Below are 24,983 nucleotides of genomic sequence, written 5' to 3' on the forward strand. Positions count from 1 at the left end.
AGGCCCAAAAATTCTTCTCACCTGTTTCTATTTTTCCCACTTTGTTCCTTCTTCTCCTTCCATCTTCTTTGCAGATTTCTGTTCATACTTCTAGGACCTTCTGGGAGAGCAAAGTCCTATAATGAAATTGGCCGCGCCATTGCAACCCTCATGGTGGATGATGTAAGTGAAAATATGAAACACAGCCTCCCCGACTCCCTGTCATCACCAATCACCTAACAAGCACATCTGAGCCCCGCTGTGCACCAGGGACCTCGGGATTATGAGATTCTGAGAACAGAACCAGACCCTCTCATTTAGGAGCACTATCCAGGGAGAACAGATCTGCAATAATGAAATAAAAATAAAATTAACCATATGCTATCTACCCGGGGAGCCAAGGCAGGCTCTGCAGATAGAAGCTAAGGGTGAACAGGAGGCAGCTAGACTGGCAGGGCCTTGAGATGCTAGCCTTCCAGAAGCTAATGACAGAGCAGTAGTGCAAGCTGAGTGTGAGAGCTCCCCCAAGGGCAAGAGCAGTGGCTTGAGCCAGAGACCATACACCTTGGGACAAGAGCCTAGAGGTCCTGTTCTGTCCCCAGAGTGTTGGGGAGCCTGGAGGTCTTTACACACATGCATAACGCCACCAAATCTGTAAGTCTTTTTGTAAACTAACCCCCTCCATGGTGAAAGTATGGGCAGTAATGAATGGATTGAAAAATTGGACTCAAACTGGGCTCTGTAGAGGTTTTCTCATGTGCTTGCTCTGTGGAAAACAGAAATGAAGAAGCTGGGGGAACTCAACAGACATCCTGCAGAGGTCTTAGCTGGGGTCAGTGTCTAGGCCGAGCGTGTCCAGGTTCCTTGTCTCTTGCTCAAAGATTTGATATAAAGCCACACATTGATTTGCAGAAGCAGTAGGGGGACTTGATTCAAAGCAAAAAGACAGAACAAACAGGTCATGTACAGTTGAGGGTGACTGTGGGCCACATGAGTGAGGGGCACTCAGGGACTCTGATTATTGTTTGGGGTTTGTTTTATGAGGTTCAAAGAGAAGGGGGAGTGTTAGTTTGGGTGGTTAAATGCCACACTAAATTGTATAGCACATCTGGTTTTGATCATAAGCACACCTCATTTTGCATAGGTTTAAGACGGTGAGTAGAGGAATCTCCCTAAAGGTTCACTCAGAGGACACAGCCTGACTTATTACACAAACCCAGCTCAGGACCTCCCTACTCTCTCATCCAGATACAAAGAGAAAATCACTGAATAGAATCTATCTGTTTGATGGTTGTTAAGGGGAGGAGACAGTTCCATTGTTCAGAGTGGAGTGTGTTTACAGCTCAGTGCAGGTGGGGGCCCTAGATTGCTAATAAACTGCTAGGTACATGTGCAGAAAGGCATATGTGTACATAGTACAGTATAACGGTCCTAGGCTGCCAGATGCACTATTAGAAGAGGTTGAGTGTACATAGCCCAAATCAAGAGGAGTCCCAGGTTGGTAAGCTATTCCCTATGCTTGCTTGTCTCGGATGTATCACAGAGGCTTGGGTTTCAGATCGCAGATGACTACCTGCTCTTGGAACTGGCCCTTTCTTATTGTTCCACATTCCCCTTACCGTCCTTTGTCCTTATTCACCCACTGAAATCAAGTTGGCATCCTGAGAAATGACTAGAATTGGTTCCTTTAAAAATAGCTGTGATGTGCTCACTCCCAGGAGGGGAGAGCTGAGCCCTCTTTTCTCTTTTTTAATCCTTCCACATTCCTCACCAGCTATTCAGCGATGTGGCTTATAAAGCTCGGAACCGGGAAGATCTGATCGCAGGGATTGATGAATTTCTAGATGAGGTCATTGTCCTTCCCCCTGGAGAATGGGATCCAAACATCAGAATTGAGCCGCCCAAGAAAGTTCCCTCAGCTGACAAGAGGTGTGTGTTAGGGATAAGAGCCACAGAGGGCGCTCCACGTCGGCATTTTCTTCTCCTTGTAGCAAATCAGAAGCCAACACGACCTTATGAACAGCTCTAAGATCAGGAGTGGGGGTCTGCGTAGGGGGAAGGGTGTTACTGAATCGTTTTCTATCTTTGTGTGGTATGTGCATGTGTGTGTTCACGTTTGACTATCTGTGGGTGCATATGTAGAGGCCTGAGGGGGATACCAGGGAATTCTTCATTGCTCTCCACCTTATTCGTCGAACCCAATGCCGCAGACAGATTTGGTTAGTCTTGTACTAGCTTTTTCTGGGGTTTTCCTGTGTTGGAATTCCCAGTGGCTGTCTTGCCCACCTGATCATCATATGGCTTCTGGGAAATCCAATTCTTGCCCCCTCGTTTGTGTGGCAAATGCTTTAACAGCTGGGCTCTTCCCCACCCCCATCTTCATTTCCCCCTGCTTTTTAAGATAGCAAGAGGGGTTTTTTGTTTTTGTTTTTGTTTTTGTTTTTTTTTTTTATGGGAACGGGGACAGTCCTGAGGGACTGGGCCTTCCAAGCACTGAGAGCCCTGCTCTGCCCCATCTGCCTTCTCTTTCAGGAAATCTGTGTTCTCTCTGGCAGAGCTGGGCCAGATGAATGGCTCTGTGGGCGGAGGCGGAGCTTCGGCTGGAGGAGGCGGCGGTGGCGGAGGGGCTGGAGGCGGTGGGGCCGGCAGTGGCGACGAAACTGAGATGCCAGCCGTGCACGAAATCGGGGAGGAGCTGATCTGGACCGGAAGGTGCCCGCTTCACACCTGGCAGAGCCTGCTGTCTTGAACCCTCTCTTCTTACGTCTTGTTAGCCATCCTCGTGCTGCTCTGTGCAGCGCCCCCTAGGGACGAGGTCTGACCACTGCAGTCGTTCCGCACTCGAGTGAATCTTGTGGATTTTAGAGAATTGTGTGGGGTGAGATGAACAGAAGGATCCCACCCATGAGGAAAAAACCGAGACATTTCTCTAGACACTCTTCAGTAATTGTATCCTATAGCGGCAGAAACAATGTACCACAAGCAAGGTAGTGTAAAACTACCGAAATCCATTTTCACACGGGTGTGAGATCAGAAGGTTGAAATGAAGATGTCATCACCAGGGAGCAGGGCCATGGTGAATCCTACCTGTAGTTCCCAGCACTGGGGAGACTGAGGCAGGAAGATTGCTGCAAGTTCCGGGCCGGCCTTGTGTTATATAGTGTGAGGCCCTATCTCCACCCTGCTCCTTAAATAAAGATGCCAGCCGTCACCACTGCCTTTGAGTCTCTAGCAACTTCCTTCACCTCCTTGAAAGACAGCCAGGGGTCTCATGGCACTCCATTTGCCTTTCATCACCTTAGTTTTTTTGTCTATGAAGTCACATGTCTATGATATCACCTGTGTGATATCTTCGGGTAGTATTGCCCCATTTCTATAAGGGCTAGATGAAAGTCATTCTTAACGACTTCATTGTACTTAATTACATCCTCGCCCCCCCCCCCCCACAACCCTTTGCAGTCTCACATAACCCAGGTTGATATGGATGCTACAGCTAAGGATGACTTTAAACTGATGATACTCCTGTCCCATCCTCTCCTCCTGAATTCACAGGTACCACCATGCTTGGCTTACAAACCAGGGTTTCATGCCTACTAGGCAGACACTCTTCCAACTTCATCCCCAACCCAAAGACTTTCTAAGTAAAATCATATCCACAAATACCAAGGGTTGGAGATTTAATGTATCTTTTTTTTTTTTTTAAAGCACAATCTTAAAATCTTAATGTCATTTAAAATCTTCATTTTTTCCTCTTCTTCTGGGCAACAACAACAAAAAAAAATTTTTTTGTCCTGGCCCGAGTTCTCTCACTGCTCCTGGAGTCACTCAGGTTGACCTAGGTGACCTTAGGAAAGTCCAGAGAAGTCCAAGGCTCTGTGCAAACAAAGTGGTTGGGAATGAAGCTGTGTGCTGAGTCTTTCTTGCTGTGATAAGATATTCTGACAAAAGCAACTGAAGGGAGAAAGGTTTAGGTTACAGCCCCTCAGGCTGGGGAAGTCAAAGCCACAGGAGCTGAAGGGAATTGGTCACATTGTAACCCCAGCCGACACAGAACATTAAGTACTGGCTCATTGTCATCTCATTTTGTTCATTTTACTCAGTCCTTGATCCCCTTCGGAGGGAGCAGCCTCACCCTCAGTCAAGATGGGTCTTCACAATCAATCCACAAAGTCAGGATAATCCCCAACAGGCATACGCAGAGACCCATCTCCCAAATGACTGTAGATCCTGTGAAGTTGCCAGCACTAACCATTTCATGTTACATAGCTTGGGTTGGGCAAGGGCAGGAGGAAGACCTCCATAGTGGAATACTCACATCAGAACTTCCTTCTCTCAAACAGTTTGTGTCCACCCTCCCCAGTATGGATGATGATGACTGCAAGCTTTCAGGCCTACAAGAATCATGCCTGGGTCTCAATGTTCTGGTAGAAAGAGTGTAACTCCATCTACTTCTGGTCCTCACCCCAGACTCCTTAGGGCCCTGGAGGCATCCCTGCCCCTCCTGGTGTCTGTGGAAGAAAGATATCTCTGCCTGTCTCAAACAGGTTCTTTGGAGGACTGTGTCTGGATATCAAGAGGAAGCTGCCTTGGTTCCCAAGTGACTTCTATGATGGATTCCACATCCAGTCCATCTCTGCCGTCCTGTTCATCTACCTCGGTTGTATCACCAACGCGATCACCTTCGGTGGGCTTCTGGGGGATGCCACAGACAATTATCAGGTGAGTGTGAGCTGGCTGCACAAGTGCAAATTAAGTCAAACCTACTGTCAGCTGGTGAGAGTAAGGAGCTCAGTTTGTAATCCCAACACCACAGTTGTATCTATAGCCCCAAGTCTGGCCACCACTTAATGCGACCGTTTATCTTTCCAATAAAATAGCAATTTTATGGATGATGTAAATAGGCTGGACTTTTAGGGAAATCACCCACCTTGATGGTTGCTGCTTTCCTCACTGATACTTAATGAACTTACCCAGCATGTTAAGTTGCCTAATTATGACCTTCTCCCTACATTTAAATTTTATTTTTAAAATTACTTTATTATGTAAATGGGTATTTTTTGCTTGCATGTATGTCTGTGTACTGTGTGCACTCAGCACCCCTGGAGGCTGGGAACTTGGAGCACACTGCACAGCCTGCAGGCAGCTCAACAGGCTGAAGACTGTCCTGTCCAGGTGCTTCAATTGCTCTGAGCCTCTTCCAGGCAGCTCAGTTTGTCGCTACCTCTCAGCATGCCTTACAGTTTATATGCATTATGGTGGACTGACTAGTGTATCTGGTCAGCTTCAGGGACTTCCTGAAGCCGTTGAGTTGTTCATTTCCTGAGCTTAAAGAGCATCTGCAGGATAGAAAAGTTTCACCCCCTCTCCTCACATAAAGATGCCGTGTCCTAATGAGTTTCCCTCCAAGATATAAGGTTTCAATCTCAGAGGAAACAGCTGCACAACAGTCTCTTCTGCCTCCCCGAGCCTCCTGCTCTCTCACACAACAGGGAATAATGGAGAGTTTCCTGGGCACTGCCATGGCTGGCAGCTTGTTCTGCCTCTTCTCGGGGCAGCCTCTCATCATCCTCAGCAGCACAGGACCCATCCTCATCTTTGAGAAGCTCCTCTTTGACTTCAGCAAGTAAGTACCTCATGGTGGACTCCATGCCTGCCCCTGCAACTGAGGTACTCAGCCAAGCCAGGGTGGAAGGATAGACCCATCGTGGATGGAGGCTTGAGGGGTAGGAGGATTGAGGAGACATGTGAGGTGACCCTGTAGGCATGTTGAACTGTGGTTGTTTGGTGGTTCTCTCTGACTCCTGCCTGCCTTGAAGTCCTCTGAAGGCCAATTAGCACATAGTGAGCACAAAGGGAACAAGCCAAGCCACACCATTCTCACTGGAAAGTCTGTGTTACACAGGGAGAGCCTGGGCAGGAGCTCACACGCCCACAGTTACCTCCCAGCATCGCAGGCTCAGTTGCCTTATGGGTTTGGAATGGACCACTCTTAAGGCTGCTCCAGCCTATTCATCTCAAAATTATTGACTGAGCACGTCTGACAGTGGGGTCCTTCCCTAGAATTCCCAAAGACCAGACACCCCAGAGCTGGGGAGGTGGCTCAGTCAGTAAGGTGTTTGCCCTGTGAGCCTGAGGACCCGAGTTCAATGCCCAGAAGTCACCCAGATGTAAAATCAGGGTGGCACATGTTTATAATCCTGGTGCTTGGGAGGTGGAGGTGGGTGAATCCCTAACCTACTTGGAGGATTGTACACAAGTGTGCCAACATACACACAGACCCACAAATACACATGAGCACGTGCACCCACACACAGGTTAGACAACCCAGCCCAGGAATTGTTCTTGTTCTGTCCTTTAGCAGGCGTCTACAAAGGGGGTTTGAGCAACTCAGGGTGGGCCCTGGGAGCCACGCCCAAAGGGTCCCTCACTTCCCTCTGCCACCCAGGGCCAACGGCCTGGACTACATGGAGTTCCGCCTCTGGATTGGTCTTCACTCAGCCATCCAGTGCCTTATCCTGGTGGCCACAGACGCCAGCTTTATCATCAAGTATATCACACGCTTCACTGAGGAAGGCTTCTCCACCCTCATCAGCTTCATCTTCATTTATGACGCCATCAAAAAGATGATTGGTGCCTTCAAATACTATCCGATTAACATGAACTTCAAGCCGGATTCCATCACCACCTACAAATGCGAGTGCGTCGCTCCTGACACAGGTGACCGGTAGTCCCTGAAGTGCACCGGGTTTCCAGCCCCACCCCTCCTTCTACTGCAACTCTCAGCGCAGGAAGGGAAGCTCGTTTGCAAGGGTTCTGTAGCCTGGTGCTCACTGTTCCAAGGGAGCAAATGCTGGGTCTTTGTTTCTTTTCTGAAGCAGGGTCTGTCTGTGTAACCCAGACTAGCTTTGGAATTCACAATGCTAATTGCAGGCTCTTGAAGCTAATTTTTGGAAAGAATTTGAAAAGATGATAGTTCTAACCAAAACCACAATGTGATTGTGGGGGTAAAAAACACCCCAGGTTGTAATCAGGAGGCTGCAGAGATACTTCCGGAAGGAACAGGGCATGGACGTGGCTTCTGTGGAAGTTACACCTTGTCAGTAACATTGCCCAAGTGTGAGCTCATGGCCCCTCCCAGTGCCATTAATACATGACAGCTTGCCTCAAGACACCAATGTGGTCACAAATCTCATAAAGTGAGACCACTCCGGAAGGAGAAACATCCCACAATCAGGGTGAGGGCCTGTTGGAAGAGTCGGGAAGCTGGCATCATTCAGCCTCCTGAGCATATGAGCAGGTTGGGAGGACAGCCATGTCACGAGGGACCACATTTATCCTCTGTGACCACAGGATGTGGAATGAGCTCTGAGGAGAAGCTTCATGAAGCCAGAAGCCACTGGGTTTAGGGAGGAAGTTAGAGTGGGAAGAGTAACCTGAGAGATGCCGACCTCCTCGGTTAAGAACCGTCGGCTGGTCTGCCGGGCATTCACGTGCCAACGGTGTTTAAAGGGCCCAGCACTGAGTAGGCTGCAGCAAACAGCTGGCCACCAGGATAACAATTTCTCAGTGCCGTTTGTGTGTTGCTTTCTGATGGAAGAAATCCTCACAGTGAAGGCCTCCTCAGAGTCGGGTCTCCAGGCCTCCATCAGAGCCCAAGAGCTGTCAGAGCAGAATGAACCTGGAGGGCCAAGGGGATGCAGATCAGGGTGGCAGACCTACCCTCATACTTCCAAGCACTGCTGTACTGGGTACTGGCCTGACAGAAAGCAAGCTGAGGTGCAGAGGCCACCCAAGGCCACACTAAACCTCAGTTTCCCTAACTGTCAGAGGGGAACCAGTGCTTATCAGAGATTCCTGCAAGGTTTTCAAATAAGTGGGAAAACAAGCAAATATTAGATTTTTCTTTTTTTTTTTTCCTTTCCTTTTCTTTTTTTTTTTTTGGTTTTTGGAGACAAGGTTTCTCTGTGTAGCTCTGGCTGTCCTGGAACTCACTCTGTAGACCAGGCTGGCCTTGAACTCAGAAATCTGCCTGCCTCTGCCTCCCAAGTGCTGGGATTAAAGGCGTGCGCCACCACTGCCCGGCTTATTAGATTTTTCAATCCCTTAGCTTGATGATGATAGACTTGATCATGATAGGTGTACTGGCAGATACTTCTAATCCTAGCACCCGAGAAGCAGAGGAAAGTGGATCTTTTTTTTAATTCAAGACCAGCCTGGTCTATTGAGAGTTTCTGACCAGCTAAGGTTATGTACTAAGACCTTGCCATACAGATATTGATCTTTTCTGAGTGATGGGGGCACACACCTTAAATCCCAGTAGTCAGGAGGCAGAGGCAGGGGCAGGGGCAGGGGCAGGGGCAGGGGCAGGGGCAGGGGCAGGGGCAGGGGCAGGGGCAGGGGCAGGGGCAGGGGCAGGGGCAGGGGCAGGGGCAGGGGCAGGGGCAGGGGCAGGGGCAGGGGCAGGGGCAGGGGCAGGGGCAGGGGCAGGGGCAGGGGCAGGGGCACTCTGTGAGTTTGAGGACAGTCTGTTCTACAGAGTGGATTTGCAAGTATGGGGTCCTGCCTTAGCCTGTGAGGTTGATGGGATGCCATTGCCACAAGGGGCGCTGTTGGTCACACTCCACTCATGGCCCTGATTTTTGTAAAGAAGTGTAGGCTTAACTTTTCTCTCTCTTTTTTTCTAGCATTAGCTTTGAGTTGTTCTGTTAAACTTAGAGGTGAAGTTTACCCTTTGCCCAGGTCCTTGCCTAGATCTCTAAAGAGGTCTTACTACAGGCCCTTTTGAGTCTTCTTGAGGGCGAATCTTGTCTCAGATGAAAATTATTTTTACTATATTTCTTCTCAGACTCCCAGTCCATGCACTGGGCCCAACCCTGCCACGGACCTGCTTTCTAGAAACATACCTCCTTGTCTCTATTTAGAAAGAGCCCAAATTCTGGGGTCCTATGAGGAGCTTTGGCCACTCTGTGAAACGTCTGTTCACCTAAGGATGACTTACAAACAGGCGCTGTAGGCGCATGTACAGTGAGTTTCATATGGCAAAGCGAAACTGCCTGTCCTGCACTCCTTCCCGCAGCTCTTTCCTGGTGCCTGACTCTCCTGAGTCATTTTCATGGCTCCTAGAACATGATCCCAAGCCTGGCAGCATCCGCACCAACTGGGAACTAATCAGAATACAGAATCGTGGCTCCAACACCAGACCTGAGAAATCTAGAAACTGAGGGTTAGACTACAACTGACTGTGTATGAACCAGCCTTTCAAGGACTTCTGTTGCCTCCCCTCCCGGGGTTTGACAAATTTTGCTTTACTGAGCTGTGATTAGCTACTGACCCCAGCAAGATTTCTCCATAGAGAATAAATGTGCAGGTTCACTCTGATTTGGAGACCTTAGATGGCGAAAGTCTAGACGTTCAGCAGACTAGGGCAGCGGGAACTAGAGGGCTTCTCCTCCCAGTTCATGAGCCGCTTTCTGACTACCTGCTCCACTTACCTAACGGTGATACACAGCACAGTCCAATGGTAACACACCATCTCACTCACACGCTTCCCATTCAAGCTTGCTGGGGACACTCTCCTTTCCTATTTAATTTTGTTTCCATGGTAACTGATTTGTATTCTGTTTATGGATGCTGCAAATGCTGATTTGGCCGCTCTCAACTTTAAGTGAGTACCACTCTGCATATACTAGAATTGTACAGTATTTGATACTTGGACCCTTTCTGGATTTTTCCATACTGTATTCCTTCAGTCTCCTTTAGGGTTTCATTTCTTGTTACAAAAGAATTGATACGCCCAAGTAGGAGATATCAAGATGTCTGGCCTGAAAACACTGGGTGCTGGGGTACTCTTGAGCGGTGGAGAGGGCAGCCCTCCATGGGGCTTCTTGCCTGGCTTATCTGTCCATAATGTTGATTTGGCATCATGTTTTCTTGTGAGGAAAAGCAATAGATTCCCTGGCTTCTCATATGTGAGGTTTTCTTCAGGATGATTTTGGGGATGCAATGCCTTTGGGACTGCTCTGCCCGGGGTCAACACTGACCAACTTCTATGATCATATCCAGCCTTGTGGACAACTTGCTAGAGGTTGGGCGAAGACCCAGGATTAGGCTCTTTTTGTTGGGTGTCCATCCAAAGGTAGACAGCAGGAGCAAATGGGGCTTCTATAACACTCCAGACTATAGCACCAGCCCCCCACCTGCCACAGAGGAGCTACTAGGAGGAGGAGGAGGGGGTGAAGCCAGTCTCCCCCCCCGACCCATGCAGTCCAGAAGAGGAGAGAAGGCAAGTGGTGTCCTTCCAAAGCCGGGTTTATGATGAGTGGCCATATCACCTGTGGAGCTTGGCCCTGTGTTTAGATGCTCCAGTTACATTTAGGGACACTGAGGTCAGGGAAGGGGGTTGCTTAGCAAGGGACACGGAGTGAACAGCTGTCAGCAAGCAGCTCTTTCGGGCTTCTGATTCTCCTTCAGATGGAGGAGTTAGGAGAGAAGGGTTCATAGACGAAAACTGGGCAGAGATGGGAGGCTTCAAGGTTCTCTACCAGCAGCCTGGGATCGTGGCTCCAAGCATAAGCTCTGAAACCTTAGGTAACCTCAGTTTCTTCAGTCTGTAAAATGGGGATGCATCATGGAGATTTTTTAAGGACCCGAACAAATGAATATGTTGTCAGGGTTTGGTGTAATGCACGACATGGAGTTAGCTCTTTGGAACAGTTTTAAAAGCTTGACAGCATAAAACTGAGTCTAGCACCCAACGAGGACTCGCAGCGTGTACGCCTCACTGTCTCAGCAGCAGCTTGCTCATTTGCGATGTTAGAAGTAGCTGTTGGTCCTCAGGATGAGCTCTTCTGCACTGACCCAGCTGCTCCGTGTAAGTCGTGTGTCCAACACCCTCCCTTATGGGAGCAGAGCGAGCCGGTGAAAGCAGCAGGAGAGATCAGAGGGTGGGGGCCCTTAGAGGCCGCAGGCTGTGCATCTGGAAACCACTGACCCCACCCCATCTTCTGTGTCTTCTCCAGTGAATACAACCACGGTCAATGCCTCAGTCCTGCTGGCACCAAACACCAACACATCTCTGGTAAGCCCTTTTCTTCCAGGGCAGACTGTTCATGTGTTTATGGGGTTGGGGGAGTCAGGACGGGGTTGGGAGGTCAGTTCCAGGAGCACATGGCTTCTGAGAAGGATGCTTTTTTACGTTTGTAACTGAAAGCATCCCATTTACAGCATCTTCAGTGTGGGACGTCTCTATGCAGAACGATATCATGTACCCAGGGGAGGCCAGTAATAGACAGAGGTGCACGCATACAGAGGTCTTGGTTAGTTTCTGCCGGGGAATCCCCAGTTCCTGTCCAACAGTGCACCCGAAGTTTATTAGGCTCCACCTTCCCAATAAATTTGATCAGCCCGTTGCACTTAATAGCCTCTAGGGACCCTGGCTTCCCTGCCTTCCTGAAGGGAGGGAAGTGTGGGCTGTAGGCCTCTCCCAGCCTAAGTAGATGGAAGGATGCAAAATTATAATCCAGGAAAAGGGCAGTGTGTAACCTTGGGGCAGCTTCGTAAGCCATGAGTGATCCTAAGGTTGTTTAAGGTCCTTGCACAGGCAGCCAGTGGCTCAGTCCATATCTATCTCAACTGACTACTAACCAAAGATCTTCAAATGGAAGGCTTTGAGAAGAGCAGACTGAGGCAGTGCCTACTTCCCAGTGCCTGCTATGTGTAAGGGGCTATGTGCTGGGAGCTGGGCTCCAATGGGCCAGGTGGAATGCTTTGGTCTGTCTTTACGTTGGCTTTTCACTCCTTAATGATTCATAGCAGGGTGGTCTCAGGTTTCCAAGAGTTCAAAGATAGAAGATGTGAGGCTTCTTGTAGTGGTCCCAAGTAACCCTTCCCCACTCCAGTCCCAGATTCCTTTCCATTCACTGTGATAAAGCACCCTGGCCAAGGAAAGTAGCTTTAAGGGAGAAAGGGTTTATTCAACTCACAATCCCAGGCTACAGTCCATCACTGCAAGGAAGGCAAGGCTACAGGAACTTGAAGCCATGAATCATGTCCAGAATGAAGGGGGAATGGGTGCATGCATGCTCTACTGGTTTGCTGGCTTTCTCCACTCTCACACAATCTAGGATGCATTGCCTAGGGAATGGTGCCACCTATAGTGGACTAGGTCTTCCCATGTCAATTGACACAGTCAAGGGTGTTAGACATAGCCTCTACAGACATAGCCACGGGTTAACCTGATGTATACAACCTGATGTATTCCTCCCAGGTGATTCTACATTGAATCAGGTTGGCAGTTTGCACTAACCTTCAAATTGCTCCCACACATAACTAGCCCACTCTCAGAGGAGTAGGAAAACAAACTACCATGTGGAGGGCAGGCATATGAGTGGCACATTATAAATGAAGACAAACGGAGGCATGTGTCACTGAGTCAGTAACCAAAAAACTTCAGTTACTTTAAAGCATCTGTTTATTTCTCTAGCTATTTCTAAACATGGGCACACTAACTTTTAAAAGTATATATTTGGAGCCCAGCAGTAGTGATGCATGCCTTTAATCCTAGCACTTGGGAGGCAGAGGCAGGCAGATTTCTGAGTTCAAGGCTAGCCTGGTCTACAGAGTGAGTTCCAGGACAGTCAGGGCTACACAGAGAAACCCTGTCTTGAAAAACCAAATAGAAGAGAAGAGAAGAGAAGAGAAGAGAAGAGAAGAGAAGAGAAGAGAAGAGAAGAGAAGAGAAGAGAAGAGAAGAGAAGAGAAGAGAAGTATATATTTGGGACTGGAGAGATGGCTCACCAATTAGGAACATTGAGTGTTTTTTCCGAAGAACCAGAGATCAGTTCCTAGGAGCCATAGTAGGTGGCTCACAAGAGCTCCATGGGGATCTGGCGCCATCCTCTGGCCTCTTCGGGCACCCACAGGCACAGTACAAACAGTGTGGCACACTTTGATACATAATTAAAATAGTCAAAAGTATGAATTAAATTTTATCATAAATTATTATCCTTTCCTTTCTCCTTCTATTACTCCTGTAAATATATAAATGCAGTCATCCTTTGATAGCCACAAAGGGGTGGACCCAATGTCCTCGAGGAGACTTAAACCATGGATGCTCAAATCCTTTTTTTACAAAATGTTACATTAGAACTAACCTATTACCATACTCTAAATTCCTTAAATCATCTTATTATTACAATGCAGAATACACTATATATGATGTGTAAATGGCTGCTATAGAATGTTATTTCCAGAATAATAATGGAAGGAGTCTACATGTTTAACACAAATGTATTTTTTTTAATCTGTAACTGCTTAAATTCATACATGTGAAGCCCACAGCCTGAATTTGAGAATTTTGGGGTGCCAAGAGTTGAAATGACCCAAGAAGAAACTAATAAGGGTGTGACATGGGGGAAAAAACAGACACACTGTCTCTGGGAAGGACAGGGATAGGAGACAGATCTAACTAAGGGAGAAAGCATCTCCTCCTGCCTGCAAAGCCACATACCCCAGAACACACTGAAGAAATGCTTGTCAGTCCCTAATCTTTCTAGGAAGTTGCCTGCTTATTCTCTGGACAGCCTGCCCCCAGGAACATCTCTGTTATTGGACAGGAGGGCTAGGGTCCCCCGGAGGCTAGGTAGGTGGTGTGATTACCTGGGACCACAGGGAGAAGAACACGCTGCCTAGTAGGAGGGTCCTGACCCCTTTTCTTCTGTGCTTGGTCTCCAAGTACACCCCCCTTAACCTCACAGCGCTGGACTGGTCCCTGCTGAGCAAGAAGGAGTGTCTGAGCTACGGCGGGCGCCTGCTTGGGAGCTCCTGCCAGTTCGTCCCAGACCTGGCTCTCATGTCCTTCATCCTATTCTTTGGGACTTACTCCATGACCTTGACTCTGAAGAAATTCAAATTCAGCCGCTATTTTCCCACCAAGGTAAGCATCTCCTGCAGGCAGTCAGGATCTACAGAGTATTTTTGAGGCGGGTCCAGCACAGGGAGATGACTCTGCAGGTGAAGGTGCTTGCTGCCAAGGCTGCAGACCTGAGTTATATCCCCAAGACCCACATGGTGGAAAGAGAGAGCCTGTTCCCACAGTTTATTTGACACCTGCACATGCATGTGTGGACACACACACAGACACACACACTAATTTTTTTTTTGAAAGGAACACTGCGTCTTAGTCTCTCTGGGGGCTCTATTTTCTGAAAGAATGGACACCAAGGATGCACTGAACTGAAGAAATTTTACTAATTAAAGAGCACAGATGTTGTCCAGCCCCGTGGCGCAGGCCTGTAATCCCAGCTCCATAGAGACTGAGGCAGAAGAATCATAAATTCAAAGTCATCCTGGGAAATAGACACCCTGTCGCAAAAGAAAATAAAGGGGCTACAAAGATGGATCAGCAGTTAAGAGTATTTGCTGCTTTTCCAGAGTTTGGTTCCCAGCACCCATATTGGGTGAGTCACAATTGTCTGTAACTCCAATTTGGGGCAGCATGCTTCCCTCTAGTGGCCACCAGAGGCAACTGCACATGCATGCTACTCATTTACACAGACCTACATGCAAATAAAAAAATAAACGCTTACGAATAAGATGAGGTTTAGCGTCTGCTTGTCCAGCATTTAGGAGGCCCTGGATCTAATCGCCGGTACTGAAAATCAAGCAACAACAAACAAATGTGCAAACCAGGCTTTGGAGGCAGAAAGGTCCAGGTTCCCTTGACAACACTCTTGATGGTTTGTTTCTAAACGCCTGTGTTTCTAATTTTTTTTTTGTTCCCCTGATAACTGATGATGTAAAAATCCTTATCCTGTATTTATTGACCACATAACCAAACTGGCTTTGTTCTTGAAAATGTTCTCTTTCAATCTATCACATATTTTCTATTTGATTTCTGTGTGATGTTTACTGTCTCTTTTTTGGTGATCTATGTGTTGTAAATATCTGCTTCCACTCTATTAAGTGATTTTTCTAATTTTCTTTTAAAATTTCCTATTACATTTTTAAAATTTATTTTGTGTGTGTGCATAGGTGCACCGTGGTTCATGTATGACGTCAGAGGACAATTCGTAGGGATCAGCTCTCTCCTTCCACCATGTGGGGTACTGGGGATAGAACCCAGGTCTGCAGGCTTGCCTACTGAACCTTCTTGCCAGGCCCCTCTTAACTTTCCTTATTGTTTTTAAAATTCACCTGTTTTATTTCATGTGTATGAACGTGTTGCCTGTACGTGTGTGCACTTGCCACATGCATACAGTGTCCAAAGAAGCCAGAAGAGGGCCTCAGGTCCTCTGGACTGGAGTTACAGTGGCCGTGAACCACCGTATAGATGCTGGGGCCACACCTTTGCAAGAGCAGCTAGTGCTCTCAGCCGAGGAGCCTTCTCTCCAGCCTCACCCACTCTTTGGCTTTTCCAGTGGGATCTGTTGATTACAGAATTCTTCATTTTACTGTAATCAAACAGGGCAGAATTTCCCATGCAAAAAATACAGCAGTCCCCTAAGCCGCACTCTGAAAGCCTGCTGGTTTGCTTTTCCTGTTTTCTCTGCAATCTGTCTTCAGCGATTCTGATGTGCCATGGGAGACAGTAGCCCTTTGTGATTTTGTATAAATAGCCATTGTCCCAGTTTTTTTTTTTTTTGTTGTTGTTGTTGTTGTTTTTTAAAACCATTGTTTTCTCTACTGCCTTGCAAAGCATCTCTTGCTGTGAGTTCTCACATGACAGTGTCCCTTCTGGATTTTTTTTTTCTTCCATTTCCCTGTTAAGCCATCTCACTGGTTCCTAACTTCGGTGAAATTAAACTAAACTTCAGCTAGAGATGCGAAGGCAACGATAATGTTACTGAAAAAAAAAAAAAGACAAAGAAGAACTTGGTGTGTAAGGCGGACATACTTATCCTGAAGTGTAGAATTGATGGTCGCAGCACTGGCAGATAAATAAGCCAGTGAAATGGAAGAAAAAAAAAAATCCAGAAGGGACACTGTCCCAGGAGCATTGATTCTAAGAGGAAAAAAATGAAAGTAACCATTTTTTTTTTTTTTTGAAACAGGATCTCATTTAGCTTAGGGTCTCTCTAGCCTCAGACTCAAGGCAATTCTCCTGCATCAGCTTTCCAAAGTAGGAGGACCACACTGGCTAATCTGAATCAATTCGAGTTCAAGAAAGAAAAAAGAAAGAAAGAAAGAAAGAAAGAAAGAAAGAAAGAAAGGAAGGAAGGAAGGAAGGAAGAAAGAGAAAGAAAGGGAGAAAGAAAGGAAGAGAGTCTGGGGTAATGTCACAGTGGTTAAGAGCACTAGCTGTTCTTTCAGAGGACCTGGGCTTGGTTCTCAGCACCCGCGTAGTGGCTCACAACTGTTAGTAACTTCAGCTCCAGGGAATCCAACACCACCCCCCCATGGCCCCTTGAGCACCGGGAACATATGCAGTGCACTGTGGCAAAACACCCATGCACGTAAAATAAAAATGTTTAAATGAATCAATGCAAAGAATGGAATCATTAAGTCACAATTTATATCCACAGACCACAGCTTTCTCTACCTACCAGGGGAAGCCATGGACGTGATGTCGAGCAAGTAAAGCAAGGGTCAGAAATTAACAATAATACGCTACCATTTAGGCGACAATTTTAACTTCACAGAATAACAGTATACTTTGTTAAAAGAGATAAATTAGCCAGTAGTTTTCTATAGAAAGCAAAGTCAGGTGTGAGGGAAAGGGAAAGACATCAACAAGATGGAGGAATCTCTCTCTCTCTCTCTCTCTCTCTCTCTCTCTCTCTCTCTCTCTGTCTGTCTGTCTCTCTCTCTCTCCCCCCCCCCCCCCCAGGTTTCTCTATGTAACCCTGGCTGTCCTAGAACTCACAAAGATACACCTGCTTCTGCCTCTTGAGTTCTGGGATTAAAGCCACGTGCCACCACACCCAGGAGAATTTTTATTTCTTAAGGTAGAAGAAAGTACATTTTAAAGTATTATGTCCATCTTTGAATTAGGTTAGACTGTGTGAAATCACCTATATTTGGAAAAATGTCAAATTCATATTGTTTAGCTTAATAATTCTTTGATTTGGGTACTGAGAAGATTATAAAAAAACTAAGTCTATACCTGCCCTGTATCTTGATTGTTCTGTGACCAATATTTATGTATTTAACCTTTCGAATTGAAATGGAGCCAGGCATGGAGGCACACAGTTTTAATCCCAGCACTTAGGAGGCAGAGGCAGAGGCAGGTGGATCTCTGTGACTTTCAGGATGGCCTAGTCTACATATGAGTTCTAGAACAGCCAGAGTTATGTAGATGATATCTTTATAAAATATATTGTATATGTTATATATAGTGTGTGTGTGTGTGTGTGTGTGTGTGTGTGTGTGTCTAAAAGATGGCTAAATAATGTATTCAGGTCCTCTTACAAGGACCTGAGTTCAATTCCCAGTACACACATCAGGCAGCTCACCACTGCCTGTAACTCCAGCTCCAGGGGCTGTGACCCACCCCCCACCCCTGACTTCTGTGAGCACTGCACTCACACACACAAAACCACCCCCCACATGATTAAAAATTAAAATTAATTTTTTTTTTACAAAAAGAATCCACTGGCCGGGCGGTGGTGGCGCACACCTTTAATCCCAGCACTTGGGAGGCAGAGGCAGGCAGATTTCTGAGTTCGAGGCCAGCCTGGTCTACAGAGTGAGTTCCAGGACAGCCAGGACTACACAGAGAAACACTGTCTCGAAAAAAACAAAAAAACAAAACAAAAAAAAAAAAGAAGGCAAACACCTACACATATAAAATTAAAATAAAAAAAAAAAAAGAATCCACTGGACACTAGAGATCCAAGTGGAGGTGTCACAGGAGGAAGAGGCACAGAGGAGGAGGTGTCCAGGGCAGGACAGCAATGCCTCCTGCTGTGATGGTCAATAAAGGCCCTGTAATACACATAGCAGAAGCAGTTCCTGGAAGGAACTTAGAAATAACTCCTAGGATTTGGACTGAGGGGAGGGAGGGAGGATGGTGTAAGTAAACCTTAGCCCTCATCCATAGGTAGGACTTTCAATTTGTAATTCAGACCACGGAGGCCAGCTAGATGGCTCAGCAAACTGGGTCCAAACCCAGAACCCATCTCCCCACCCCCCCACACCCCCACACCCCCACACCCGCCGCCTGCCTTCTGGCTCATCTCCACCAATTGTGATAGAGAGAGGGGATGAGGGAGCAGGCAGTCATCCAGAGAGCTTAGTGTCAGTCCGCTCCCTCTGCTTGGATGCTCTGCCAGCTTCTGGGACCTGGGATGTCTGTGTGTCTCTTTATCATCCTTCGTGTTCTCTCAGAGGTACTTGAAATGTTCATTTTGTCTAGTATCAGGCTTGTACGCCTTCGGGGGCACCTGGGCAGGTGGGAGGTGAACAGTGTGACCACGCCAAGCCAATGACAATGTGCCCCGCTGATTCCTTTCCATACAGAGAGCAAGTGTTAGCACAGATATAGACATGCCCCACTGCCCCATCCTGACCCCAACCAGTTTCTCTGAAAAGACATAAAAAAGAGAGCAAATGGACAAAGGGGAAACTGGTTCAAGAGCAGAGAGGGATGTCCAGATCCTGATGTAGAACAGCCTCCAGAAAGCAGAGAGCAGAGATTCTTAGCAGATTGAAGATCTGAGAGTAATTAAGGGTCCCCATGAAATGGAGGGGACTCCTTCTCAGCCCAGGTGCGGTACAACTCTCTGCCAGCATGTTCAGAGGAGCTAATGTTCTCTTCTGAGTTCAATTCGCCCACCTGCTGGGTGGCCAGGTTCAGCCATTTTTATTAGAGCATGACTTCAGGAGTGTTGTCACTCTGGGGAAGGACCCCACGCTCTCTAATCTGCCATTCTTTATTTGTGCCCTCAAGGTGAGTGCTACCATTATCTATATCTTGCAGAAGAGGAAACTGAGGCTCGGAGAGATGGTGACGTAACTCAAGGTTGCTGGTCCAGGTTGTGAACCCAGGCCTGCTGACTTCCAATCACAAGCCCTAACCATTGTCTTCACGGCCACCTCAGGACTGCCCGGAGCCACGCTCACTTCCTGCTGTCCTCTCTGTAGGTCCGGACTCTGGTGGCTGATTTTTCCATTGTCTTCTCCATCCTGCTGTTCTGTGGAATCGATGCCTGTTTTGGCCTGCAGACCCCCAAGCTGAACGTGCCTAATGTCATCAAGGTTTGCCCCTTACCCCTGCCCTGGGCTGTCATGTCTCTCTGCCTCACACTCAGAGAACCACCTGCCTGCCTCTGCCTCTTGGGTGGTGGGATAAAAGGCATGTGCCACTATGCCTGGCTTCAAAATATATTATATTTAAAGAAAAGAAACAATGCATCCAGAAGTGATTTGCTTACAGCTAACCTCAAGCCTTCCCATATGTACCAACTATCAACCAAAGTAGGGAATCTGAGTCTAGACCCTGCCTTTGAGGTAGTGTTAGCCTTAAACAAAAGCTGTGGTTCCCAGGAAACCAGAAAAAGATGCTCTGAAATCGGGAGCATCTGAGTTTGGCTCTCCAGCGCCCACCGCAAAAGCCAGGCATGGATGTGCGCACCTGCAACCCAGCATCAGAGACAGAGACAGGCGGAGTCTGGGTGCTCACTGACCAGTCAGCCTAACCCAGATAGTGAGCTGTGTCAGTCAGAGGCAGAAAATCAAGACAATGAGGGACGACACTAGTGAAAGACACCTGAGGTACCACTCTGGGTTTGCATGCTCACGTGCACACTCCACACACACACACACACACACACACACACACACACACACACACACACACCCCTTCCTTTTAAATGTCCACCTCTACACAAATGACTCTTCATTCTCAACACACAGGTCTGAACTAATGTTTGGCTTTTACACACAGCTCTCAGAGCTCCTTAGGCAGTGGCAGCCCTGAGCTCATCCAGTGTTTTATTCTGTCGGGTCTCATTTCGGCCTTTTGTCTCCCTGTGTGCACCCTCCTGGCTGCCCTCTGAGCTTCACCTGTTTTTCCAGGGTGGTGCAGCCTGTTAGGTCCTGTTGAGTTCTCTAGCCCCATTGGGTCTGTGCTCCTTCCCATGCCTGTCTGCCTCTGACTCTCTTTAAAGTTGCAAGTACTTAACATCTTTAAGGGAAAATATCATCGTAGTGGAGAAGAGCTTCGGGGGCGGGGGCGGGGGCGGGGAAAGGAGAGTGGTGGGAAGGCGGGGGTTTGGGGGGGTGAGTGTCTGGACAAGGAAGAAGAACAGGCCTCTCCACTTGCTCTACTCAGCCCACAAGGCCTGACCGAGGCTGGTTCATTGCCCCTTTTGGAAAGAACCCTTGGTGGGTGTACCCTGCCAGTATCCTGCCCGCCCTGCTGGTGACCATCCTGATCTTCATGGACCAGCAGATCACTGCTGTCATTGTCAACCGGAAGGAGAACAAGCTGAGGGTAAGGCTGAGCCAGGAGCATAGTTGGGGGGAGTGGAGGAGGAATGTTCTCCCTTCTGTAATTTGAGAAAACAAGTCCTCATGTGGTGCCTTTAGGTGAGGGAGATGTGTTCTTGAACAAGTCCAAGGTGGCTCGGTCTGAGAACTAGGTGCAGGCTCAGGCTGGGTCCTCCTGGTACCCCGCTCTCTGGTGTGTACCTCCTAATAATGAAACTTGGGCACCTCACACATGCTGCTGGGTTTAGGCCTAAAATCAGGAGGCAGAGGAATTTCCTCAGCCTTCTGTGTCCTGGAACCCCTCCCTGACTTTCAGAGACTCAAGTCACCACTCCTCACCCCACCGAGTTTGTCGGAACCAAACTCTGGCTGTGGCTACTGGGCATGAGTTATTCTTTATTATTATTTTTTTAAGATGTATTTATTTAATGTATATGAGTACACTGTCATTCTCCTCAGACACACCAGAGGAAGGCATCAGATCCCGTTACAGATGGTTGTGAGTCACCATGTGGTTGCTGGGAATTGAACTCCGGACCTCTGGAAGAGCAGTCAGTGCTCTTAACTGCTGAGCCATCTCTCCAGCCTGCATGAGCTCGTCTCACCAAGGACCAAACCTAGGGCTTTCCCAAGCCTGAGCACCCTTTTCCCACCCTGTGGCCCAGGCTCAAATTTTTAGACAAGGTGGCAGCTAATGCCACTTTGGGGGATAGTGAGGCCCATATACTTCCTAAGTCCTGAGTGTCTGCCCCCGTGAGTGTCTCAGTGGGGACAGAGAATATACTCTGGTAGGCAGGGGGAGCCATGCTCCATCAAATGGTTGCTTCGGGAAGGATCAGGTTCCCAGAATTTCTCCTGTTCCACTGTCCTACAGAAGGCCGCCGGCTACCATCTGGACCTCTTCTGGGTGGGCATCCTTATGGCCCTGTGCTCCTTCATGGGGCTCCCCTGGTATGTGGCTGCCACGGTCATCTCCATCGCTCACATCGACAGCCTCAAGATGGAGACGGAGACCAGTGCCCCAGGGGAACAGCCCCAGTTCCTGGGGGTCAGGTAGGAGGGAGAAAGACTGGGTCACCTGAACAGGCGTGGACATCTTAAGGGGAGGGAATTATTTTCCCTCAGGGTATTTGGGTAAGAAAGGCTTTCCCTGCGACCTCTGAAACCACAGCCATAGGAGGAATATTCTAAAGGGAAAGAGAGATGAAAATTCAATTCTATCAGTTCTAACTGATACTTTTTTCTTAGTAGTCTCCAGTAGTAACACATACACACACACACACACACACACACACACACACACTCTCTCTCTCTCTCTCTCATCCCCTCTAGAACACAGCTTCCTGATGCTGCAACCCTTTAATACAGTTCTTCATGTTGTAGGGACCCCAACCATAAAATTATTTCATTGATATTTCATAATTGTAATTTTGTTTCTGCTATGAATCATAATGCAAATATTTGATATGCGACCCCCAAAGGGGTCACAACCCACAGGTTGCTTTAGAGTCTCACCCATGGTAGGGCCTCTTCTTGTTCTTGATTTGTCTTTCCTCAAGATCCTCTGGAGACCTCCCCATAGGTTCACATCCTGGTTAGTCGCCTGAGAGCCTTTCTGGACCCAACCGGGATTCCAACCCATAGCCCTCCCTGGCTTGTTACTTCTATTTCCTCTCCATTGTTACTCCTTTCCTCTCCATTCCTGCCCCATGTCAGGACCCCAAGCTGGTTTATGCAGGAAAGCATATCCCCTACCCTTTTGGGTTCCCAAGGTTCATGCCAGACCCCAATGGTCTCCAAAATGGCTGCCCTGGGAATCTCCTGTGTCCTTGGGACACAAGGGCTACCTGGCATGCCACGAGGGAGAACCCTTTGCTTGGTTGAAATGCTCAAGACTGGCCAGGGTGGGGTCCTCTCCTAGTCCTCTCCCTAGATCTAAGCAATCTGCCCAGAGCCTATAGCTGCAATCTGGGTTATACCAGGGCCTGACAGTGAAGGAAACCCTACTTGCGCCTCCTGCTCCCACTGCCTCTTTTGCCAACAATCAGGGCACCTTCCCAGGTCTTCATCCCCTGTGAGTCCCAGGGATAGGGGCTCATCCACAAAGCAGGGCACTGAGCACTTTACAGTCTCCTGATAGCAGTGTTGTTATTCCTACTGTACCCAGCTCAGGCTGTTCATGGCCTTGCCTGATATTGTCTACACATGAGAAGCAGAGCCAGCAGTCAGCCTAAGTCCACATAGCTCAAGCACCCAGCTGTTAGGCACTGAACAGCATCCCTGACACCCCTCACAATGCTCTGGGCTGGCCAGGTGCTCCCTGCCTTTCCTAACCAGGTCATCGGGGCCTTGGGGTGCAAAATAGAGCCCAATTAAGGAAGCCCCCAGGTCCATATCATTGGGTGTAATAAGCTTCAATTCAGCAGAAAAGCTGAACAGGCTGGGACTCGTTACTGAGTTTCCTTCAGGTCACACCTGACTGTGTGTTCATCTCCTTCAGGGAGCAAAGAATTACTGGAGTCATGGTCTTCATCCTGACAGGCATCTCCGTCTTCCTGGCTCCTATCCTGAAGGTGAGGCTCTACCCCATCTCTCCCAAAGACCAGGGGCCACCAGCCTACAAGCTATAAGAAAGGCAAGATATGAATGGGCCAAGATGGGGTCCGTCATTCAGCATTTTCTGTGATGTCACACAGTATGCCATCAGTATTGCCATCATGTCTGTTCTGTCCCACCTCCTCCAGGGGCCACTGTCACCTTTCGGGAGGACGTTCTTTTCCAAGGACTTCTGTAGTGTTCTGTCCTGCTTAGTCCACGACCCCGAGAGCTGGGCCAGACCACATTGCTGTGCTTAGAGCTCACTCCAGATCTTGTTCTTCCCATTTTCTGACTGTAAGCTTTGCACATGGGAATCCCCAAGCTTTTTTACAGGTACCATCCCCACTCCTTGTCTTGTATATCTTGGGCACATAATTGACTTTTTCCCAAAGCTTGAAACTCCTCTTGCTCCCGTCCCAATGCCAGAGGACACTGTAGCAGGGGTGCATTCAAGGCCGTGTCCTTTAGGGAATTCACTTACCAGTCAGGAATGGGGTAGTTCTGACAGGTCTCTCTACTCTCTTCTCTACCACATCTAGTTGCCTATTCTTGGTCCTGTCATTCACTAAGATTGGCCACTAAGACTTTCCTTCATGTATATGTGTATGTGCACTCAAACATATGTGAATGTGCATCTATGTGTGTGCGTGCGTGTGCGTGTGCGTGTGCGTGTGCGTGTGCGTGTGCGTGTGTGTGTGTGTGTGTGTGTGTGTGTTTATAGACCACTCATGGAATCTTGAGGTGCTAGATCCCGGGGAATTTCAGGAGGTTGTGAGCCACCCAAGTAGGTGCTGAGAACTGAACTCAGGTTCTCTACAAAAGCAATGTGTGTTCTTAACCCCTGAGCCATCCTGCTGGTTTCTTTACCTTATTTTTTTGAGACAGGGTCTCACTGAACCCGAAGCTCACACATTTGGCTAGACTGGCCACAAGCTCAAGGGATCCTCTCACCTCTGCCTTCACAGTGCTGGGACAGCAGCTATGCACCCCCACACCTGGCCTCTTCACGTGGCTCCCGAGGGTTCAACTCAGGACCTTGGTCTGTGCATCAGGCACTTTACTGGCAGAGCCCTCTCTGCAGCCCAGGACTTTCCTTTCATATTAAACTTAGTCCAATGTTGTAGCCATTCCCTTCTCCCGCCTTTAAATCTCTTAAAACAGCTGATTCTGAAATCAGCCCCGACTGTCCTGAAACTCGCTCTGTAGACCAGGCTGGCCTCGAACTCAGAAATTTGCCTGCCTCTGCCTCCCAAGTGCTGGGATTAAAGGCATGTGCCACCACTGCCCAGCCCCCAAAGTGTATTTTAGGTGTGCAAGGAGTCTTCATTGTGAAAAGGTTTCCAAAAGAACCATCATGTGTCAGTCCTAATACTGTTTGACAGGTGTTTGTGTCAAAGGCCAATAGTCTAAAAGAGCATGATTTAGTGACCCAAGGTTCCTCCCTATACTTTGTGATAAAGAAAGAAAGGAATGAACAGCCACTGATTTGCTCACTATGACAAGTGTTTCTTTCTGGCTTAAAAACAATTCTGGACACATCTGAGTAGTGGGTGTGCAGCTGGGTCCTTCAGAGGAAGGTCTTCATCGTGTATGGATCAGATCACACACAGCCGGGCAGGTCTTTTTCATTCATTTGAAAATGGTTGTTTGCAGGCCATTGAGATAGTTCAGCAAGTAAAGGGAGCTACCTGTTGCTGAGGCTACCAATCGAGTGTGATCCCCTGGACCATCTGATGGCAGGAGAGCATCAACTCATAAGGCTGTCCTCTGACCGTCCTATGTGCTCAGTGAGCTGACCACATGATCACACACACACACACAATCAATCAATCAATCAATCAATCAATCAATGTAAAAATAGAGGCTGGAGAGATGCCTCGGTGGTTAAGAACACTGGTGGCTTTTGCAGAGAACCTGGGTTTGGTTCTCAGCACCCTCTCGGCAGTTCACAACCATCTGCAACTCCAGTTTCAGAGACT

At 48.1% G+C, this 24,983-nt stretch overlaps 1 protein-coding gene across 5 annotated transcripts in view; it reads left to right on the forward strand.

Moving 5' to 3' along the window:
• The window catches only part of Slc4a5 (solute carrier family 4 member 5), an 89,360-nt gene that overhangs the window by 52,711 nt on the left and 11,666 nt on the right, over positions 1-24,983 (forward strand). For all 5 annotated transcript variants that reach the window (XM_076939960.1, XM_076939961.1, XM_034511568.2 and 2 more), the window contains 12 exons: positions 75-162; positions 1,754-1,908; positions 2,512-2,691; positions 4,524-4,698; positions 5,469-5,602; positions 6,425-6,696; positions 10,998-11,056; positions 13,712-13,912; positions 19,060-19,173; positions 20,249-20,410; positions 21,281-21,459; positions 22,907-22,979. In XM_076939960.1, coding sequence (XP_076796075.1) covers positions 75-162; positions 1,754-1,908; positions 2,512-2,691; positions 4,524-4,698; positions 5,469-5,602; positions 6,425-6,696; positions 10,998-11,056; positions 13,712-13,912; positions 19,060-19,173; positions 20,249-20,410; positions 21,281-21,459; positions 22,907-22,979 — 1,792 coding nt within the window. The remainder of the gene's footprint in view (positions 1-74; positions 163-1,753; positions 1,909-2,511; positions 2,692-4,523; positions 4,699-5,468; positions 5,603-6,424; positions 6,697-10,997; positions 11,057-13,711; positions 13,913-19,059; positions 19,174-20,248; positions 20,411-21,280; positions 21,460-22,906; positions 22,980-24,983) is intronic.

This window comes from Arvicanthis niloticus, chromosome 9 (genome assembly GCF_011762505.2).
Source record: "Arvicanthis niloticus isolate mArvNil1 chromosome 9, mArvNil1.pat.X, whole genome shotgun sequence".
Classification (NCBI taxonomy): Eukaryota; Metazoa; Chordata; class Mammalia; order Rodentia; family Muridae; genus Arvicanthis; species Arvicanthis niloticus.